The sequence below is a fragment of the Apteryx mantelli genome, chromosome 1, assembly GCF_036417845.1.
Source record: "Apteryx mantelli isolate bAptMan1 chromosome 1, bAptMan1.hap1, whole genome shotgun sequence".
Taxonomy (NCBI): Eukaryota; Metazoa; Chordata; class Aves; order Apterygiformes; family Apterygidae; genus Apteryx; species Apteryx mantelli.
Genome location: NC_089978.1, coordinates 152,868,204 through 152,891,969, shown reverse-complemented (window position 1 = coordinate 152,891,969; position 23,766 = coordinate 152,868,204). Strand labels below are relative to the sequence as shown.

Here is a 23,766-nt window from a genome sequence, read left to right as displayed (position 1 = left end):
ATTTATGTCTGCTCCAGAAACAAGTGTTTTGCAAATGGTATAGACATCACCATTAGGCTATTGCATATGGGACGAGTCTGTCTCTTTTCTCCACCATATGTGAAAGTCAAGTGAGATGTGTGGCACTCTTCACAGGTCTGTGAGATAGTTTGGGTGATAGGATGATGATGATCTCTGTTCCTGTTTAGCCCAAGCCTTGCTGTCTGCCTACAGCTTGTTTCCTCTTTCTTTTTACAGGCTTTTTAGTGCAATTTTAGAACAAGCAACCAAAGCAGATGGGGGGAATTCAATAGGAGGAAAAGGTGCCGGATTCGATGTTAAAGCACTGCGAGCTTTCCGAGTATTACGTCCCTTACGGCTGGTGTCTGGAGTTCCTAGTAAGTAACATCACTGTTTTTCTTTTATGTGTGTGCATGTCATGGCATGACGCAGGGGTAATCCTTCTGTGTAATGATTTTAACAAAGCAACATGATGCAGATTTTTTTTTGGTGTGTGAAGGAGGTATATTCATGTGAGTGTAGCTTCATGATAGATATGATATTAATCAAAAGATGACCAAACCAAAGCTGAGGGAGAATGGAAGTTGCATGAGGTGTCAGATTTGATCATCCAAACTTTGTAAGCAATGGAAGTGGGAGATTCAAGATTTTCAAGATTTCAAGCTAACAAATTAAAATATAGTCTCTTTGAGTCATTTCATTTATGTTAGATGCTTTAAACAACTGTGAAGTCATGGTACATTGCGGGTATTACAAATACTTGACCTTGATGGAAATGCTGAGTGGTCTTTTTTATAGATTTTGGAGGGAGGGGAGCCTTTTTCATTAAAACTGCATTTTCTTCTTTGCATGTGATGCCCTGATCGAGAGTGCTGGGAACAATTTAGAACCAGCAGTACATAGGGCAATGAAACAATTATGTTCTCAGTTAGTTGTATTAGCTTAAATCATTTGTAATGACTCTGAGGAAGTCCTCAAGCAGTTTTTCATAGTCTGACATCCATTTTCTTATTTGCAAGGAAGGTTTGAGTAACTAGAAGGCTGTTAATTCCATCGCAGAGGTGGAATATGGACATCACAATATGGGAGGATCATATCATTTGGCTCAAGAGTTTGTTTTAGAATGGACCTGTTGGCCTTCTGGAAAGAGATTTAGCTGAAAGCTGTCATTGATTTCTGTGTTGATAGCAATGACAGAGGTAGTTAGCAAGGAAAGGCTGAGAGGAGATCTTATCAATGTGTACAAATATCTTAAGGGAGGGTGTCAAGAGGATGGAGCCAGACTCTTTTCAGTGGTGCCCAGTGACAGGACAAGAGGCAACGGGCACAAACTGAAACACAGACAGTCCCACTGAACATGAGGAAAAACTTCTTCACTGTGAGGGTGACAGAGCACTGGAACAGGTTGCCCAGAGAGGTTGTGGAGTCTCCTTCTCTGGAGATATTCAAAAGCCGCCTGGACTCGATCCTGTGCAACGTGCTCTAGGTGACCCTGCTTGAGCAGGGGGGTTGGACTAGATGGTCTCCTGAGGTCCCTTCCAACCTCAACCATTCTGTGATTCTGTGATTCTGTGAAAGGAGTTCTTCTCCAGAATGGCTGTGGAAAGAGCTTTGTTTGTTTTTGTTTAGGGAGCCTGCTAGTTGGATATCTTATTTAAGTACTTCTAACTGGAGTCATTCAAAAACCTTGAGTCAGGCTACCATAAACTCTTTGAGATTAGCTTAAAGATCATGATTTATTTGTTACAAAATAAATCAACGTGAATTTCTTTTTCTTTGGCTCGTTTTCTGATCCATTAGGTTATATTGGAGCCATGTTTTCAGCTTTTCTCCACAACCATGAAGGGTAGAAACTTTTTAAATGGAAACTGAGGATCTCTGTGGGAAGAGTTGAAGCATTAATAAAAGCAAAATGCTCAAGCAATTGACAGCACTCTTATTTGGTCTCACAAAACAGCCATGCTTGGTAACTCGTCTGTAGGGCCTTAGCTTGTGCCCAGCCTGGGATTGCTTTGGGTGTTGATGGGTAAGTAGCAAATACAGAAAAGTAAATACTGTCCATTAGTCAACTAGGGACCTTTCCTTCTGATGCGGACCAAACATCATGCCACCTGTGTGTGTGCTAACCTGCCGCAGTGGGTTGATGTGTGCAGAAAATCAGGCACCATGCAAAACCTTCAGTCAGTGCAAAACGCAGCTCTGCCCTTGGTGGGGTTTGTCACATATAGCATATTCTACCTGTGCTCTTTGGTCTGCACTGGCACCCACTTAATTCCTGGCTGTAAATCAAGGTTTTGTTGTTTTTTCTAGTCGTTCTCTGATCTAAGTCTTTTGACGTTTTCTCTTTGTGTTCCCACCCATTGGTAGGAGGAAGGTGCACAAAGTGACCAGCCTCAGATTTAAACATCTGTGAACCCAAGTGTTCTTGGTGAGATGCAGCTGATGCTGGGGATGTGGTCTGAAAGTTGTTCTGACATAGGCTGAGTTTAGCTGTGCTTATACTTCTAGCTGTTTTGAGAGCAACATGTGTTTTCCAAACTAAGGGGTGCAAGCTGACTTTTATTACTACTTTTGCCTTTTTTACATTTTACTTTTACAAGTCTCAGGGCCCTTTCAGGTAAACAGGTTGTGCACAGGAAAGCTATCCCATCACTCTAGGTTCTGTTTAATATGCATCCATTTAAAATACAACCACTCATCTGGGAGGGCACTAGTCTTGGTAGGGTGCTCTGAGAGGACAGGAGGAAGCTGAGGGAGCCAAATCTGGCATAGTTCATACCCACATGCACGTATGATCTTGATCTCAGCATAGTCTGTCTTCTAGTCCGTTTGTGGGTTTTCTCATCAAGGGAAGTATTCAGTTTGCACCAGAAGAGAGGCAAGGAGCCAGATGCAAACTAACAATTATTTGGTCTAGACAATCAGATGTCAGTCCAGTGTGAAGCAGGCAAACCATCAACTTGACCTGATAGACGTATCCTCTCTTAATTTTTATGGTTCTCACCAGGGATGTATTTATTGAACCAGCCTTATTCGGGGCTGGTGTGGCTTTTAGAAAGCCTATTTAGATCTGTAGCTAACATGGCCTCAGTCTTCACTGTGTATTTTTGTATTGTACCAAACACCTGTTGATTAGCCTAATAGATGTTATCAAATCCATATGTATTAGTGTGTAATTTTTCTCATGAGGCCTTCAGATAACATTGCCTGAGCCAGCCATAAATAGCACATTGCAGGATTACATTATAACATAATAAGCTAATAAAGAGATTTGGAAGTCAAATCTCTGTGTCCCATTCCAAATCTGTCCCTGAGATAACATTACAAATGCTGGTACATGAGTTATCAACATTGCACTTGTGCCTCGCCATCCATAAAAAACTGCCTTTTGCTTCCTTCACCTTCCAAAATATAGCAATTTTTTCACTGTGAGGAGATTACCTACTCAGATTTGTCCTAAAATTACATAAATGTAACGTGTACTGTAGCTTATTCTCATTTAACAGACTCTGAAGGGGTGCGGAAGCAACATCTAATTTATGAGAGCTGATCTTCTGGGTCACTGGCAGCTGCCTTCTGTGAGGAAAGCCCAACATCTGCTGTTTGGCTTGAGGTCCAGATCTAATTACCACAACTTGGAAAAAAAATTTGCAAAGCACAATGATCCTTATAAACCAAAATTGTGAAGCACATGGTGAATTTTTGTATGCAAATTATAACAAACTCATTGGGATTGGGGTTGGGAAATAGATAATCTGGGGCAGAGAGATTGACTGGTGGCATGGGAGCAGTGAGGAGGGAATCATTTTTTCTGAGTCAAGAAGAGTCTGTGTGAATTGTTTCTCTCTTGCTCAATGCATTGGAAATAATTCAGTTTAATAGAGGCATCTTTTGTATTCAGTTTAGAACATTTAATGACCTGTTTCAGAATATGGAGTTTCCACAAAGGTATGATTAGAAGTGGGTGAAAAAAACATATGAATTGCCCTCTAAGGGGCAATTATCTAGGTTTTACAGATGGACAAGTGGAAGTAAAAGTTCAAGGCTAAACACTTTCAGAAGTGGCTTCTAATTCTATATGCCTCATATTGGCTACCCATGCTACACATCTGGGCCAGCATGGGTGTCTGAAAGCTTCAGATAGATGGGTAGAGGACAGTAGCATGGGAGCTGAGAATCCCTTTGCTGTCAGTCCCATCCCTGCTTAGTCCCCAGGATGAGGCTATCTCATGCCAGAAAACTTCTCAGCTATGTAGTGAATTCAGGGACTATTCAACACAGTGGTTGATCTGCAAGAAAACAAGTTGGTTCATCCACAGGCAGAAAGGTAAAGGTACCGTCGACAACCTTTGTTAAGATCAAACTGTCCCAGGCCCCAAATTACTTTAGTGCCTCCTAAAATCAAAGGGATTTGAGGTCATTAATTCAACAAAGCCTAAAGACCATAACTGAAGATGACTGTGATAGGGCATAAATATCCCATAATCCTTAAGAGAACAGACAGTATTTTTTTCTTTATGATTATATGGGCATTCACAAGACCACCTGTGATAAGAAAGGAGATAGTCATTTTGTTTAGAAGATGAGATAGACATTTTGTACCTAGCTCACAAAAGTGATTGCAGCACCGTGGGAAAGACTTTCACTGAATTTACAGCTGTAACTTAATGTCTTTGAGTTCCCATTACGTCGTTAGTAATTGATGTTTAGTATTTACACATTTCCAAGCAGTGCAGTAGGGATTGTTTTTTTTGTTTTTTTTTTTAATAAGTGTTCGAGCTCCTTTCTTGAAATCTTCTATCAAAGTGGAAAGAATAACCGTTTTTGTTGTAACTGTGTGAGGTGTACGGCAGAGCAGTAAGTTAGATGCTTCCTACAGCTCTCATCCCAACGCATACTGTTGCTATATGAACAAAATAAAATAAAAACACAGATAATTGAGCAAAACATTTTTAACTCTTTTTAAAGTTGTATTGCTTCTACAAGTATAATCTGCTCCCAATCTGTTTAGCTTGATGTTAACATTTACCATTAATGGTGAACATTTTCAAAAGCATATGAATGATTTAGGTTTCTAAGTGGTAAGTTACTTTTAAAAATTAGATGTAAGCCCTTTAGATCTTTGATACACACATCAGGTTCTACTGTTCAATGCTTCTGTTAACTGTCATGATAACATAATCCGTTTAGTACTTACTTTATTCCAGCATACCTGTTATTCTACCAGAACAGCCTCCTGGTAAAAAGAACTCCTCGTATGCATTAGAGCATCCATCTTAATGTGGCATTAAGATCAATATATTGGTTTGAGAAAAGAGAGAGAAGGAAAACAATTCTTCTGGTGTGCATAAGTGGACAAGTGCAAAATCGGCATGTACACCAAAACATAATCACTTTAGTGGCTTGGAAACTGTTATCCAGTATCTCCTTTGGCAGGGGTAAAGCCATTGCAAAGCTTTCTAGGGAATCAAGGGAATCAAGTCATAGCTCTTTTGTGTCAGGAGTTTTTGGTTGATTACTTTTCTATCTCCATTTTACATTATTAAACATTTTAAAACTTATTTTAAACCTTTTGTGCTTGAGGAGGGCAAGAAAACCCATCCAATTTGGCAGTGAAGAAGCATGATCCAATTAAAAAAAAATCACTCCTGACTATTGGAAAGGGCAATCAGTTACTCCTACATATGCTAACTCACGCCCATTTCACTTAATAAATTCCATTTCTATTCACTTTTCATGTAAGTAAATTCGTGCTGCTTGATTATATCACCTCATACATTCTGTTCATGCTCTTTATATGTTGTACTTCGTTTTCATGTAACTACATTGTTGCCATTAGCTATTGCCTATCTGATATCTGCCAAACTTAATTTATAAGCTCTTCTAGATGACTTCAAATGCCATCTAATTTAATCAGTAAGTGGTGTGCTTCGTACTTTTTGTATTGTCAGTGAGATCCTCCGCTGACCAACCAGATGCACGTGGGCAGAAGAACATAATATCTTTACCAAAGTTGGAGAGGAAATTTGTCTTTTCTATTAAATTTACCATCTTTTTTTTTCTTTTATTTTTTAATAAGAACCACAAAAAGCTAAGCCTGTGCTGTCTTCAAGCTTCATTGGTGGTTCTCTGAGTTCTTGCTGGAGAGAATTGTTCAAAAGCAGAGTGGGAAGGTATCTATCACCAGTACATGCATGACCTACTAGATTTGCAGTGATTGCATAACTGGGAAACAGAATATGAGCAAAGGAACCTAAGCCAGGTCTTCCTCATGACAGTGTAATATCTTTCTGTCAGTGAAACAACAGCATGTAACTTGCTGAATCTTTATTTTTAGTTAAAATGAGATAAGACCTTCAGACAAGGTGCATCTGTGAATGAAAAATTTAGACATGTTTTTAGATTTTGGTCTATCTTACAGCAGTCAGTCATCAGTTGCCCTGAAATGTTCTTTATTACAGCTGTTAGAATTTACGTTGCTTTCTCAGTCCCAGAAATGTTCACTACCCTGTGTTCATTGCAGTGTTTTCTCATTACCACAGTCATCTTCCATCCTTATCCAAAACTCTCTAGCATTAATCAGATTGTGTCTTTAAACTTCATAACATGTGGCAAAGTATTCTGTATTTACTTGCAATGTCCTGATCGAGCTGAGTCATTTAGATGTTTATATATGATACCACATTCACCACATACTGCAACCAAGATGAAAGATTAAAAAGATCTTGAGGGTGCCTCTAAAAAGAGTCATGCATGAGGAAATTTATTTGGCCCATCTGCAAGATGCTGGATTAGCAAAGTCATCCACTTGGGTTTGTTATTTTCCCATATCAGTGCAGATAGGTGAAGCAAGGAAATCCTAGGGGATGATAGCGCTGGATTTTTCTCTGTCTAGTTTTTGTGAGTGGAACACCGCACAGTCAGTTTTTTGGTAGAATTAAGAGAAAAAGGCTTACAAATATTTACAAGATGTTTAAGCTGCAGTCCACATTTTCCAAGTAAGATTGTTCTTATCTCTAAAACTGGCAATACTTTTTTCCCTCTTTTTTAAGGAATATGATCTAATCTAATAATTTCAAATTATAGGTGATTTCTCTCTGTGTGATCTCATAATTCAGAGTTCCCCCCACCAATAGAAAAATATGAAGGGACTGCAGGATTACTGCAAAACTTAGAGCGACTTGCAGGGTTTAGTACAGCAGAGACATGTCAAACTCATTATCGTGGTCCTCCTAAGGTAACTCTAAGCAAATTTTCTGTCTCATGTTTGGTTTTCATTCAGGAAGCTGAATTTGCTCTTGAATGATTTATTAAAAAAAAAAAAAGTGTTGTTTTTTTGTGTATCAGAATGCCTCTTAGTGCTGTGAGCTGGAAAATGGTGCTATACTGAAGGTTCAATCTCCAGCTACACCTGATTTGGAGGCAGTGTACCTAACCAGGGGAGAGAACAGGCATAACATCCTCTCTCTTGTGAAATCCTTGTAAAGCTGAACCTGTCTAGAGGCCAACATGAACTCAAGTGTAATTGAAGCACTCAAGGCCACTCTAATTGATGCGTGGAGAAAGCTATGCCAGTAGATAAGGATCAAGCACTAAGCAGAGAGCCCAGTTCCTGCTGCAGGTATGCTGCTCCTGAACCCCTAAATTCTGCCTGTCCTGTATAAAGCAGGGAGAGAGAAATGGTGATCTTTGACTACCCTGGAATTTCTTCACCCGGGGGAAACTCATTCTTCCCATTTGTAGCATCATGTCAACTTGGGTGTGCCGAATAACTTTATTGGAGGCTAAAGATGGGGCCTAGAACAACTGTGTGTGTTCTCAGCTCTTTCCATGTCTCAGCGTGCAGCTGTGACATTCACCTTATTCCATCCCCTGCATCTGACTGTTTCACCTGTAATTCCTCTCCTGTTTGTGTCACTGTGCCTGTCATTCCTTACCCAGTCACTGAAACACCACTGCTGAATCTGTTGCAATGATTCCATATTTGCAACCATTGAAATAACACACTCAATGCAGTTATTTGGCTTGCATTTTGGATTTTTTTTTTGAATGCACAATCAAAAATTTCAACTGTATTTTCTCTGTTTTCCACACAGCCTAAGGAAATTAACGCTACTTTATATAGTTAAGGAAATAATGTAATTGAGGTTTTAAATACACAGAATTGAGGAAATCCAAAATAATGCCTCTTTGAGAGCCATGTGTTTTTGGACTATGGCAGAGAAATCTGAGCCACTGTCTGTTTCTGTGTGTCGAATAGTACATATTAAGTCTTAAGCAAATACTAACTGGCAGTCAAGAACACTTTTTTTCAAAATGTGTACGCTTCTGGCAAAGCAGGGCTGGCCCTCATCTGGTTTGCACATTGTTTGCATTTATATTCTGTCACTGGTGGATCTAGGGGCCTAAATTTACCCTTTTGATGCATGTGAGGTTGTGGTGTGAATTTCATATGAAAGGAGGATTCTGGGTTGCCTTCAGTGTGGTATGAACTGTGAGGAGACACGAGAAGTGGCCTGATCAAAGTTATCAAGTATGAAAGGTGTCTGCATAGATACAAAAGAGTTAAGCCAGATGGAGGAGCCAATATCCTTGGAAAAAAATTGTCTACCTTTGTACCTGTATGATCAAGGGTCATTGACAATAGAGGGAATTGCTGCAAATACCTTTGGGCAAAATTTGGCTTCCAAACCTTAAACTGCCTTAAACTTTGTTGTTGTTGCATTTAATAATGTCAGCTATTGGCAAGCCCAGTTTCTTCCTTTTCTCTTGGGCCCTGAAAGCTGTAGTAAACGTGCTGTCATGCAGATTTCTTACGTGCTCCTTCATTCTTGACCAAGACTGCTCAACCATCTGTACCATCTCTCCAGCACACACAACACCGCATAAGGACAAGTTGCATCACCTTTCCCATGTCATTGCCTAGCTGTTTTTAATCTCAAGTGGCCAGTTTGTTGTGCTTTCAGTACAAATGGGAAAGAAGAGGGGGAAAAAAGGAGAGAACAGCCTGAACCAAATGTCCTCATTAAGCTTACTTCTGCATATTTAACTTAAAACTCTTCACGGGCTTGCAAGTCCTTTATTTACTTGGGTCACTGCTACTCAGGGGAGTAATTTCATTCCAGCATAGCATCTCCCATAGGTGAAGATCATTCCTGTGAGTAGGGCTTACGTAGTCAGGATCTAAATCATATTTCTTTGAGGCGTGCAACCTGCAAAATGATGTAATTTATGACAGAAGAGGTTAACTCAAGTGTAGCAACAAGAGGTTTATCTTAGCAAGGAAGATTACTCACAGAGGCACAGACTTCTTGTTGTAATAAAGATTTCTCTCATATTTAAGGAATGCCAATGAAAACAGGGAAATATTTATTGTTTGATCTTTGCTGTGTAGGTCTTTTAAAAATAGCAGTAACTACGAATGTACCAAATAACTCTGTCAGGCTTTACCCTACCAGTTACTGTGCATGCTGGAATGATTATTAAACGTCTTCATGATGGAGCAAAACAAAAAATATCCCAGCACCATAATGTGGGACCACATCAGGGTGTAGGCAGTCCTTTCCAGCTGAAGAAAATAAACCCCACGCTGACATCAAAGAACAGACATGGAGATAGTCTGAACCACTAGCTTGGCTCAGTAGGAGATTTTTCAGAAGTGTTCTGGATGTGTCAGACTCTCTCTCTAGCACCATTTTTTTATTCTTCAAGTGGTGCCCAGAGGTCTCATTCAGAATGGGCATAGGGCATGGCTCTATGAGAGAGTCTGTGCCATCAACAGGCTTGTCCTAAGGGGCCTAAAAATCTACAAATGCCATGTGTTGTCTTCTAAGAAAGAGTTTGCATCCTTGTTTAGACATGTGTTTGCCCAAACCATACAGGAGCAGAAGTATACATGCAGACCGTAGCTAACTGTTACTGGCAGCAGTGTGTTGGGTTCGCAGTTGCTCACTTGCTGTCAGTCGCTATCCCAAAGATGGGTGAGGGAGCATCTTACTGTTTCAGGTCAAAATAGCAAAGACATGATCCACTCTGTTTTCTTTTTATGTTCTCTCCCTGATGACTTCTCTACTTCATCTGATGTTGTCCCAAGCTTAGCATCAAGTGTGGTTGCATTTCATTTCTGATTTCAAATGGCTAAATTTTGCATTGATCACTTCAGGACTTGTAAGGAATGAATTGAAGTCCTATGTTTGTTTTCTCTAAAATGAATTGGTGTCTGTTAATCTGTTATTGGACTTTTGAACATACCAGAAGCTTTCTCACCCTCTCTGGAGGAAGCGGCTAACACACTAGGGCTAGCATTTGCCATGGAACTGGGAAATAAGAGAGTTCATAGAATAGTGTTTTGCTCAGGACACAGGGAGGTACACAGATGTTCCAGTGACTCTAGCACCATTTTAATTAATCATCCTTGTTCATCCTAGCCTTCCAAAGCATTGTTAGATTCCTTTAGTCATCATTGTGCTCTATTTTAACAAAGCATGATAAAAATATCAGCAAGGCACAGACTAATGGATCATTCAATTATTTCTCTCAACCAGTGAATGCATTTTTAGTCTCCTGTTTAGCCTCCAAACAAATTATTTTTCAGTGATGATCTGGATTTGTACCAATATTGCTACTTGTATAAGTGTTGTAGGAGGAGAAAAAAAAAAAAAACACAAAGTACACATAGCTGATAGGAGGCAAATTTGAGTAAATATATTTAAAGATTTAAATGGCTCTGTAAATCTACTAGAGACCTTAATCAAATCAGCTACTGTCTGCTGAGTTATGTCTGCCTGATATTACTGTGCTTATTGAGAGCACAGGAATGTTGACTGGTATGAACAGCTAATAAACTTTTCTGTATTTAAAGTATTAACTGATAGAACAAATAATTTGTTATTCTGACCACAGAGTTATATTGACTAAAGGCAAACTTCAGCCCACCTAACCTGCCCAGTTTAATGTTTTATCAAAGTTTTTTTCCTACCAGAAGGGAAGGATATCAGCTATCTTTCTTATGCTACTCTTTTCCCAGAAGCAAATCCAATCCCTGTTTAACACATGTACCAATAACCTATCCCATATGTTTGTTACCCTTTGTCATAACTATTTTGTCTGAGTTCTGTAGTTATGCCTCATAATTTTTCAATTTTAGATTATGTTACCCTGGTTTGTCCTGCCACATCAATCACCATTCAGAAAACATCTGCTAGCCCTCTGCAAAGAATCTGTTTCTCAACTTTAGTAATACTAACGCTGCTCAACATTTTTTCCATTGGAAGTATTATTGACAGAAAATAGCTCATGGCATAAAAGAAATAGTTCATTATCGAAAGTCTATTTTGGTCATTTTTTTCATAAAGAAAATGAAATTTAGGAAGCCTCAGGAGTGGAAAGATCTGTAGAAATTCGAACTATTTCAAGATTGGGTTACAAAGCCTCCTCTCTAAATTTTTCTCAAGCTTCTGATCTTTTAATCAGATATTCTTTCAGTAGCCTTGCCTTTTTGAAGGCAGTAGTGCACACCTGGTATTAGAACTAGGACAAAGCAAATGCTACATATCATACAAGAATCATCTGTTGTTTTGTGTTTTTGTGTTATTGTTAGCGCATTAAGCTAGCAGCCTGGTTGACATTTCTATCTTCTTTTGCATTGGCTAATGGACTTAGTGATTTTTATGCAATAACTGAGTTCCTTTTCCTCAGCGGTATGCTGAAGTTATTTGCACATTTCTGCATTTATACTTTTCTCATAGATTATTCTTGTACATTGGTCTTTAATATATACTGGCAGTTACCAAAACAATAGAGTTCCTTTTAATCAAGTTGAATACCTTGGTCAGAAATCTAACAAGTATGTCCATGTGTCCATACAAACAATGGGGTGAGGATTTACAAAGGGCTGAATTGAGCTGTTTAGTATAAACAGTGCCCAATGACAGAATTTAGGATTGAATCTCAACTCAACTCTCCCAATATTTTTGAAAATTTCAGTTCAAGCTTCAGCCCCCTCTCTTGCTTTTAACATTTCAGTGTTGAGATCTTAATTGCACTTAAAAACTTTACTTAGAGGGGGCCAAATTCCACACAGATTTGTATGTGCAGATATCCATTGGCATCTGTAAAGAATTTGATTTAGCTGTTCAGTTTTCACTACTCCTGCAGAAAGAGAGCCCTATGATTCCCTCTTGAAAGCTTAATATATGTACAAGGAAATTCAAAATAAATAAACATTTAGTACCAGTGCATTCCAGCAAAACATAAATAATCTGCACAAAAATCTTGTGAATTGTGCAAGTGATAAAGTTACAAAGAAAGTAAATATCAGTAAAGAACCATTCTTTCTTATGACAAATACAACTTTGCAAAAACTGCAACCATTAATTTTTTTGTCCAAACATACTGGAGCTACCTAGTGAGCTATAAGGGGTTCTGTTTATTATATCAAAAGGCATTTTTTCCCCTACAGCTATTTTATTATCTGATGTCTTCAAACCGAGTTTTATGAAGACTAATCAGATTTATAAAAATCAAAAGCAACAGTCTTACTAGTGTGGAAAACAAAAAGCTGGAGTTTTAGATATTTTGAGGTGAGCCTAATTAATCTCTGAATGAATAAGTCCCTAAATCCAAACTCAGCCCTTAAAACTAAGAAGCAAAGTTGTTTAGATTTGTCTGGCTATATACTTTCAAGGATTTTAGCATTAAAGCATGCATTTTCATTAGAGCATGCATTTTCAGCGGTTAAGAACACAAAAACAAATCCCACATGTGCATGAAGACAATAACACAGCGGTGATCACATATCATGTGGTTTGAATACGTTCATTCTTTCAGTACCCTGTCGGGTATCTTTCTATTTTTAAGTTCCCAAAATACTCCTGAACACCCTGCATGACAGTACTTTTGAAAATGTGATGCTATGTCTATCTAGATGTTAGCCCAACTATGCTCATTAGGCACTATCAAGAATTGAGATGGTGTGAGTTTTCTTCTGCTGTGTTATGTATCCTGTTTTTGTTATATATGATGCTGTACTTCTGTGTGGATAGCCATCTAAAATGTTTTAGGGTTTAGCTAGTATTTGTTACACATTTTCTTTCACAAGAAGGTGAAAACTAGCATAGCTGATGGTATACCAGTAATGATAGGCTTGTAAGAGTTTAATTCTCACAGGGTTTCAGAAGGATCTATTTCTGTCATCAGTACATTTTTCTCCAAAAAAGACCCGTAATATAATAATCTCTGAATGCACTTTTACATTTGCAGGATCACTGTTAACATTTGTTACCTTACTAGTTTTTACCTTTCTTCAAGCCTATTCACAAGTGATAAGTTAGGAGGAGTTTCAGGAGAAGGAGCTCAGCCAACTAAAATAACCTTTATTATTTAGAAGACAGAAAGGCTTATTTAGTGATGAACCCAAGGGACTAACGTCCTCTCACTTAGAAAGCTATGAGAATAAACAGATAAAAATAACACTGTTCATGACCCTGAGATTTTGGCAAGTTTGGAATGGTATTTTTAACCTAACAGCCATTAGTCCTCCACTCAAATGTCAGTGTATTCACAAGTCAGGTTTTAAGCCTGTTTATTTTGCTATGATGCTTTAAACAGAGTTACAGGCATTCATAGTTCCTTATTTCGAAAAGGACATCCTTTGGACACAGTAATGTGTGCAGTCATTCAGAGCTGTGTACAAACTGCATTTGGACTTCTGAAGGAAAGCTCTTTCATCATCATCCCAGTTGAGATGTTTCTTAACTTTGGGGGGTTTTTTGTGTTAACTTGACCACTAGACTAAGGCAGTACAGCTTCTTGACACGTTCCTATACAAGTTTTCCCACTGAATCTAGTGGCACAGAGCTGGGCCAAAATTTGCTCCTGTGCCTGGCTCTGAAAGGCTATTCTATGACGCAGCTGTGTTTGAGCAAGGAAAAGTTAAATAAAATGGAAGTGTGATGGATCATTTCACTGAGAACTGGTGCAATCTTCTGGCCGACTGTCTTTGGTTTTGCATAGCTGTGCAGGGGGGAGGCTGAATAAAAGTTCTCCCTGTTTGTGATCCTTCACAGTGATTAATTATAGACAAATTACAGATAAAACCTTCACAATGAGCACAAGAGCAGTCTTCTCAGAAAGGCTGTGATCCTTCAGACAGCAGAAAATCAAGGCTACTTCCCAGGAAGGGGTGAGAGCTGATCCTTGTGGGCCTGGGTACTGCCAGGGCTTCTGCGTGCACTCTACCTACCTTACTTATATAGCCCATCTTTATGAATTCCTGCCTGACAGTAAATTTCCGACCTTCTCCTCGCCCCTCTCACCGTAAGACTACTTTACAGTGGGCTTTGTTAAAGGTAGCCTCAAAAATAATTTACAGCACTTCATTTGCGTTCTTGACCAAAATGGTCTTTCTTCCATGATGTGCAATTTTCAGCCTGCAATTTGTTGCTGCTTTGTTTTCCATGCTGTTTCTCTATACACAGGTAACCGCATGTGAGAGACACTACACCGTGTTTTTACCTTGAAAGTCTTTAGAAGATCATGCCTGGACTACATCCTCAGCCAAATTGAGCGAGGATGAAATACCTCACATGTCTGGAGAATAAAACTGAGATTAAAGTTGAGCTACCTAATGTGTTGGGACTGGAGAAATGAGCAGGCTCTTCTGATCAGCAAGCAACTTCAGAAGAAAGCAGACATGTTGTTCCTTTGAGCAAAAAGCTGTAAAAACATGTTAAACCCCTCCAGGAGGGGAGAGGGGCACTGCTATGGGTGGAACTAGAGATTTCTTCCAGCAGAGAGGCAAAGAGCCTAAGGCAGTGTATGCCATTACATTTATCCAGCCTTCCTCTACAGACAGCTGAAAGCTGGGGCTCTGTGGCCACCATGCTGAGGGCAAGCTGTATTGTTTGGCTGCTGAAGTTAGGTCACTCTGACAAGCAGAGAACACCGAAGATGTATTGCTTCTCAGGAGGAAAAGAGACAGAAGAAAGAGTTGGGTTTTGTTGTGGCTTTTGTTTTTGTTCTGCTATTCCTTTCTTGCCTCAGAGGATGAGGCAAGGGCAGTATTGCAAGACTTCACAAATATAAAACAATTATATTCACATACTCATGCCCATTTGTATGAATTTCCTTTTGTGTGTGTGTGGATTTCAGTTTGCAAAGTCAATGAAAACAGGGTTTGAAAACAGTGGAATGAGAATATTGGGAACAGATGCAGAAACTTTCTTTTTCCATTCATCCAGCACATGATTTTGAATTGTATGTTCATATATGTTTAAATGGCATTATCCACCCACTGAAAAGTGTCCTTCCTAGCTTTTCTTTGCTCTCAGGACTTTCAGCCAGTTTTCTATCCTATGCCCTGCCTTCCAAGACCTTCTCTGTTATTCATGAAATAGAAATGATATCTGCAGCCCCAAGAACATTGCACTATACCTACAGAATATGCTTTGTCCAGCAATCTGTTACTAATATTTTCAGACTCCAGCTACACAGTAAAGGACAACCTCCCTGAATTGTTACTCTACAACTATCATTAACTGAACCGTGTCATCTAACTTCCCTTTGCAACATTGGTGAGGAAAGTCTTCAAAATTTTCTCTCAAAAATCATTCCAGATGTTCTCATCTTGGGTATCTTACTATGACTGTGGGTCCTTTTGTGATAAAGTGTCTGTCATTTTGCAGTCTTTCTTTAAAATTGGAATAAAAGCTTTCATATTTATGAATATTCAGGGTTTTCCAATTTTTGTAGCAAGTGCCTATGTTTATTAAATGATAAACATTCACTTTGGGGAATATTACTGATTACATAGCTTGTGCTTTGGAAATGGAGATCCTGTCATGGCATTCTCTTTGTGTAGCATTGGAAATAACTGTGCTTTCTCAGTAGACTTAGCTCATGCCTGGGGATGGTGCATAAACTCCACCACTTAAGAGTGGTTCCCAGAAGTGATCTGACTCAGGCACTGTGCTGACTCACAATTCCTGCCCTGCTTCTCCTTAGCTGCAGAAAGTAGTAGTTTTCTTCTGAACTATATTAGAAGAAAAATAATTACCTCCCACACCCTTGGCACTGGTTTAGCTATGGAAATCTGTGTGTGTATGTGTGCATGGGGAAGGAAGGGGGGAGTCGAGAGTCCTCTCTTTTCCCTCTTATTCTTACTCCCTTGCTCCTAGAAGGTCATATGTGTGAGACTGTGCCTGTTCATACTCATGATTCAAGCAGTATTATGGTGTAGGCAAAAGATAGCCTTGCATAAACCAATGAAGGAGCAGAATCAGGAAGTACTTTCTCTGAAGATCTGGGCTATTGATATGATTAGAACAAGAAATCCAGCTAACCAAGTTTAGTCCAAAATTAAAGGCAAGTGAAACTGCAAGAGAGAACTGTGCTTGGAAAGGCCCAAATGTGTATAGGGGGTTGTTTTGTTTTGTTTTTTTTCCTGAGACCAGCCTACCATTATATTCCTTGGATATGTTCCACAGAACAATAATGCCAAGTGCATTTTAGCAGCTGGGTCCGGTGTGCTTTTTTTTGTGCCATCTTGCTGAGCACTGGTCGAAATCCAAAAAAGCTTGTAAGTAAACAATGTAGTATGTAGGTAATCCCATTGCTTTAGGTGTAGACACTTACATGCTTACAGATAAGCATGTTCTTCAGTAACTGGCTGGATTGAGGAGACACTAGCCAGTGCTTCACATGACTGAGCATCATCCTGAGAGAAACATACAGCACTGAACAATGGCTCTAAAACACCTGCAGCATTCCCAACACAGTGTATTTCCCTTAGCTTTGAGAAAGATGTACGTTGCATTGTACAGGCTCTTTTCTTTCCCTCTTTCCATCCCCCCTAGTCTCCAGTGGTGCCCTAAACCATTGGGTGGACACAGTCCTGTAGAGGCTGTAAAGGGCTTGACCTGGCATAAAAATCAATGTTGTTACCATGTGATAAATATTTAAAATGTTTTATCAGGGTAAATAAATGCTAAATTCTGTGAGCCCAGGGAATGGCATTAACGTGTTTTGCTTACTGTAACATTTATGGAGTCAATGTTAGCCAACAGAATGTAGCCAAGAGGTTTTTTTAAAGGTAAACTGAAGTGCTTTTAAAATAAATACTAAGAGCTGTTTAAGATCTTCAGTTATTAACAGAAGAAAAGACCAAGCTGGAAAACTGTAAACAATCCCCTTTGTGGCACTTTCCCTAACCTCTGTGCAGTTATCTTTTTGTCCAGCCCTGAGTGAGCTCCTCAGGGCAGATGCTGTGCCTTCACAGATGTCTGGAGAGTGTCTATCACGTGGAGGGAGCTTCTACAAATGAATAAGTACATTCAGAATGCCAAATATTTGAAAAACACTTCTTCCTATATCTACTTGCCAGGACATAAGTTCAGGGCTCTGTGTTTCTCTGCATTCATGGTTAGTCAATGATGGCATTGCTTGCTCACCTCTGTAAAGCAATGTAAAAACACAGCTATCAGCTCTGCTGTGGGGAGGTCATTATTGGCATCATCTGCTTGAAATCCAGAGGCCAGCTTTTGAGCCTGATCATATCACCAGGCATTCCAATATAATTACGATTGTTAGCTGCATGGCTCATTGCTAGGAGTGCAGTCCTCTGTCCTCACAAGGAAGAAAATCTCAGTGGTTTGTGGTGATGTGTTACAGCATGCAACAGGCAGTTGATAGGGGGGACTGCATTACCCCAGTATCAGGAGGACCCATGTTGAGTGATATCTTCATGTGGCAGTGTGCAGACATTAGGAGCATGCATGAGCAGAGACAGAGAAGTGGTTTCTTTGTAAATTCAGCTATCTTTTCTTCCTGTGTATAGGAAAAGAGCATGTAAAAGCATGTAGAAGTTCTCACTATGGGCTAGAAAAGGTTTTGTGATTGCCTGTAAGGGGTTGATTCACCTTTGCTTGCCCTGAGCAGAAATGCATCTGATCAACCATTAGAGCTGCTATTCAGTTCAAACGCTGATCTGCACTTTTCAGATTTCAGAGCATAGTTTTGAAGCATTTTGAAGCATGTGTTGAGGGTGTAAAGAGGATGGGGCCAGACTATTTTCAGTGGTGCCCAGCAACAGGACAAGAGGCAACAGGCACAAACCGAAACACAGGAAGTTCCATTATTATGCTTAACCAACCTGATAGCCTTCTATGATGGAATGACTGGCTGGATAGATGAGGGGAGAGCACTGGATGTTGTCTACCTTGACTTCAGCAAGGCTTTTGACACTGTCTCCCATAACATCCTCATAGGTAAGCTCAGAAAGTGTGGGCTAGATGAGTGGACAGTGAGGTGAATTGAGAACTGACTGAATGGCAGAGCTCAGAGGGTTGTGATCAGCAGCACAGAGTCTAGTTGGAGGCCTGTAGCTAGCGGTGTCCCCCAGGGGTCAGTCCTGGGTCCAGTCTTGTTCAACTTCTTCATCAATGACCTGGATGAAGGGACAGAGTGCACCCTCAGCAAGTTTGCTGACGATACAAAACTGGGAGGAGTGGCCGATATGCCAGAGGGCTGTGCTGCCATTCAGAGAGACCTGGACAGGCTGGAGAGGTGGGCAGAGAGGAACCTCATGAAGTTCAACAAAGGGAAGTGCAGGGTCCTGCACCTAGGGAGGAATAACCCCATGCACCAGTACAGGTTGGGAGTTGACCTGCTGGAGAGCAGCTCTGCTGAGAAGGACCTGGGAGTCCTGGTGGACACCAAGTTGACCATGAGGCAGCAATGTGTCCTTGTGGCCAAGAAGGCCAATGGTATCCTGGGGTGCATCAGGAAGAGTGTTGCCATCAGGTTGAGGGAGGTGATTCTCCCCCTCTACTCAGCCCTGCTGAGGCCACATCTGGAGTACTGCATCCAGTTCTGGGCTCCCCAGTACAAGACAGACATGGCACTACTGGAGCAAGTCCAGTGAAGGTCTACGAAGATGATTAGGGGACTGGAGCATCTCTCTTATAAGGAAAGACTGAAAGAGCTGGGCCTGTTCAGCCTGGAGAAGAGAAGACTGAGAGGGGATCTCATCAATGTATACAAATATCTGAAGGGAGGGTGTCAAGAGGATGAGGCCAGACTCTTTTCAGTGGTGCCCTGCGACAGGACGTGAGGCAACAGGCACAAACTGGAACACAGACAGTTCCATCTGAACATGAGGAAAAACTTTTTCACTGTGAGGGTGACAGAGCACTGGAACAGGTTGCCCAGAGAGGTTGTGGAGTCTCCTTCTCTGGAGATATTCAAAAGCCGCCTGGATGCAATCCTGTGCAATATGCTCTAGGTGACCTTGCTTGAGCAGGGGGGTTGGACTAGATGATCTCCAGAGGTCCCTTCCCACCTCAACCATTCTGTGATCCTGTGATTATTCCTAAAAAGAAAGTGTCTCTGTTTGTTCTGCCTGTCTGTGGCCCTCCCCCTGTTCCTTTCATTCTTCTTCATCACCTTTCCACATTCTACACCACAGACTTTTCTGATTGTCCAGGCCTGGTTCCTCATTCCATTCCCTGCAACAGCTATTCATGTTGCAAGTGGCTGCTTGAACTGAAAAAAATAAGGTAACTTACTGGCAGCAACTATACTGGAGCAATAAGCTTGACAACAATACCAGGAGCATGGTGATGTGCATATATCCCTTGCCCCTCTGGAAGCAGCATTCAGTACATCTTCTGAGAGAACATTTCTAAAGTAGCTGCATAGTTAGTGGTTTTAAACTTTCAGAAAATCTCTGAATAATTTAATGGTAGTGTATATACTACTTGCTAATTAGCAGAATCATCTGGATTTGAAAACAGACTGCCCTAATAGGGTACTGCAGAGCACACACATCAATTCATGATAACATTATTCAATAGCTCTTCTCTTCAAAGTTGGTTTATTATCCTCAAGAAGCTTTTCTCTAATTAACCTAGCTGAAGCACCTGTAAATCTCCTGATGGTGCGTATTCCCCTTGGCTGTCTAAACACCTTGCTCTCTCATGTTTATGGTGCAAGCCTTTGATTTTACAAGCACTGCTTTGTTAACACAAGCAGCATTGGCTTGTGCTCATATTATCTTCTCTGGACATACGCACCACGCTACAGCACTTTAATGCTGTGGTTGACAATGAACCCAATTTTAAAATGAGAGAGCTTTTTGTTCATCATCCTTGCATCTGTCCTCAATACCCTCTCAAGATCCGTGGGTAAATCCTATGATGAAAGTTAAATCAATTAATAATGATAATGAAGGGTAGATAATGCAAGACCTGGTCTTAGAACTCTTGACCTTGTAATCTTGGCTATATTTAGGATTAATGAGGCTCCTAAAATCACTAAAAATGGAGGCCTTTTTTTGCTCCTGTGTAGATTTATTTGCAGCTACAAATATTTTAATCTACAAAGTTTTGGTTTCTTCAGATTCATTGACATCTGTACTCTTAACTTTCTTTTAATGGTTTTCATTGTTTTGGAAAAGGCGTGACATTGTTTTCATTTTCTGGTGAACCTCACATTCTCTTCTGCTGTAAAGTAGTGGATTGATGTTGATGTGGAATGCTATTCACTTTCTATATATATTTATAATTAGTAGACATTGAGGTGAGCAGTTAGGAAGAATGGGGAAAAAAGTTGGCTGCCCCATGTGATCACAGCAATAGTTTCTTCCCCAGTGAGGTTATCTATCCAAAGTAAGTACCTAGCGTAACTGAGCTAAAAGAGCATCCCACCCTGATATAGGATAATTTTTGATCCTGTCAGTATTGTACTTCATTTAAGGAACTCTTCTTGAAAGCCAGAATATTACATGCTGAATATCTCCCTCTTTGGATGGTAGTATGGGACATTAACAGATAGCTGAACCGACTGCAGACACCTGAAAAAAAAACTCTGACTAAAGGGATGCTAGTAGTCAGCTTGGGATTACTAGCAGACAGGGAATGATCTTGTTGACCTGACAGCTAATGCCACCTTTGATTGTTTCTACTGCATGCCATCATGGCTGGTGAGCAAATGCAAAGTCTCAGCCATAGCTGTCAATTGACAAGTGGATTGCCTACAAGTGAAAGTGTTTGTCAAGAAATGTGTCACTTTTATTCGACAGTATTTAAATTTATAAAAAAGGGGGGGGAAGGTAAAAAAAATGAAAATCTGAGATCTCAGATGATAGATTTTAAAAGTTAATCGTTATTGCAAACTCTCTTGGCAGAGGTATAACAGACACTTACAACTCATGATTCACATTTTTCAAAAATCGTAGCTAATGTCAACTTCTCTGAGGAGATGACAGCAGGAGACATTAATGGCTTCTGGCTCTCAGTCATTGCAAAATCGTGAGCTTGTAATTGTTTTGATCTGGCTATTCGTAGACTATAGAGTCCTAGAGGTCTCTCAATACGTCCAATATTAACAACATGACAATGACAGCACTTGCCATCACTGTTACCAGCAATAATAACTTTAAGACCTTCGTAAATGCAAGGCTTATGAAGCTGGCTTTGTTTTCTGATTTTACAAGTGAGGAGAAGGAGACACAGAGAGGCCCATGAATCTGCAGCTTGTGTCAGCTGCATCTGAGGGCGCAGCTGCTCATCACCTTGGCAAGCCAGGCTACAAGTCACTCTGCCAGTGCCATTCTGGAAATGTGTGGCTGGCTCAGGAATAGGAATTATACCAGTCTCATGCCTTAACAACTGTGTAGTAACATTTTGTTCGTACCCCTTCCTGGGGACTTGGACAAGCTCTGTTACAGAGTCATCCCTAAATCTTGGTGCAAAACCAACACTGCTGGTTCTAACTCTCCCTCTACTCAGACTAAAGTAAGATGAGGTGGATCCAAAGTTCAGGGAGATCCCAAGAGGGCCAGGAGCTCTCAGTCAGGAGGAGCTTGGTGGTCCTTCTCCTTGAGACTGGTCTGATGTCTGGAAGGACTCAAAATCCGAGCAAGGACACGGCTTCAGTTTGCCATCCCTCCCCACACTCTGTGGTGCAGCTCCATGGCACCCCAGCATTTGTCCTCTTACATGTCTCACTGTTCTTCTTGTCCTGATTCAGTTCTGGTTGTTCTTTGTTTTTTCCATGCTTTGGCTCCGCTGAATACTATCTGGGGAATACCTTAGGTCTGGTTTTCAAGAACAGGCAAAATAGCTAATGTATTCCCTCCCCAGAGTGGTGGCATTTCAGTGACAGGTAAGGTAATACCTGTTTTATTTTAGCCTGTGATTCAGGCTACAGTGTTAAATTGTGAAACACTGGGAATCTTCTGGAGGGAAGGTCCTCTGTAAATTAAAGTCTTTACATCATCGAGATAATGAGTTCTGGTGGTGGTGGGGAAATGAGTTAGAAATGACATATTATTGTGCAATTTATAATCTCCCATTGGTGCTTTCTCTATGTTTTGTTCCCTCACTGATAAGTGCTTCCTTCTGTTCTCTCTGTAGGTCTCCAGGTGGTTTTAAATTCAATTATCAAGGCCATGGTCCCCTTGTTGCATATTGCCCTGCTGGTGCTGTTTGTCATAATTATCTATGCCATCATTGGACTGGAGTTATTCATGGGGAAGATGCATAAGACCTGCTACCATGTACAAGGGGGACTAATAGGTAAGGGGCATGCTTTATGATATGGAGCCCACTTCCTTGGTTTTCTGTCTTTTATGTAAAGATTTTTGCCAGTGCAAAGTGAGTATCAGGTGTTCCTGTTCTGCAGGGGAGTTCTTACATAGCCATATAACAGTCTGAGTGCTAGTGCAAATAACAACACCTAGTATGAAGCAACCATGTGTTAGGATCCCAAAGTGCTGGGAGCAGAAATAATTTGGTGCTGCTGATCTACCTTTTGCATTGAAACAGAAACTGCAGGATGAATGGAAACATCCCTTTGCACTTTTATTATAAAGGCCAGTTCCTTCATTGATCTCTTTTCCTGGTTAAATATTTGGTTTGCTGTCTTTAATCTCATTTCTTCTCCCTGATTTCATCCCTCTCAGTGAAATGAAAACCATTTGAATGGGGTTCCACACTATGGGCACGTGAGCCAAGAAATAGCAGACACTGAGGCAATATGCAAAAGCTCTGTTTGTTGGAGAGATCATGGTCACTTAGTCATGCCAGGGTGTGGATAGCAATGCACTGCAGAAGCAACAGCAGACACAGGAGATGCTCTGCTCAAACCAGACAAAGAGAAATGAAAGTCACCTGAGGCTAGATTTTAGAAAAGTGACCAAGCAGCAAGTTCGTAGGTGCCTTCTGACCAAGTGCATAGGTGAAAAGGAATGATGGTAATAAACAAAGATTTTCCGAGGGAGGCCTTTCCCTTATAATGGAGCATTTGTGCTAGCTCTGGAAATGGGTGGCCTTTTTCCCTACTGTGTATGTGTCTGAGGATTCACAAGAGTGGTAGTTCCTCTCTTCTGCCCTGTGGATGTGAATCAGCTTTGATGTAGAGAGACTGCCTCTAACAGCAAGAGTTTAGCTTTCTGTTCTTAGGCACTTCAGTTGCTGGCCTGTCAAGGCTACAAGTAAAACTGTCAATTTTTGCTGAACACAGCTGTAGACTTTTTGTGGTCCTTTAGCACTAAAAGCCAAGCTGAGTTTTTTAATGAATCTCCCAGAGGCTCAAGCAACATTAAAGTAGTGATGATTTCCCCGCTAGCAGACTGAGCTGGAAATGAGCTGGCATTGTGGAAATTAACAACTCTAATATTTTATTATTAGTCCAATTCCCAAACACATCTTCATTTTAAACCTGTATGAGGGTAAAGGAGCATCTAATTGAGGGCCAGTACCCTTTTTT

The 23,766-nt window shown here is 40.4% G+C and overlaps 1 protein-coding gene across 1 annotated transcript in view; it reads left to right on the top strand.

Moving 5' to 3' along the window:
• Positions 1–23,766, top strand: part of CACNA1C (calcium voltage-gated channel subunit alpha1 C) — a 500,936-nt gene that overhangs the window by 296,390 nt on the left and 180,780 nt on the right. The window contains exons 5-6 of the mRNA XM_013947219.2: positions 238–377; positions 22,413–22,574. Coding sequence (XP_013802673.1) covers positions 238–377; positions 22,413–22,574 — 302 coding nt within the window. The remainder of the gene's footprint in view (positions 1–237; positions 378–22,412; positions 22,575–23,766) is intronic.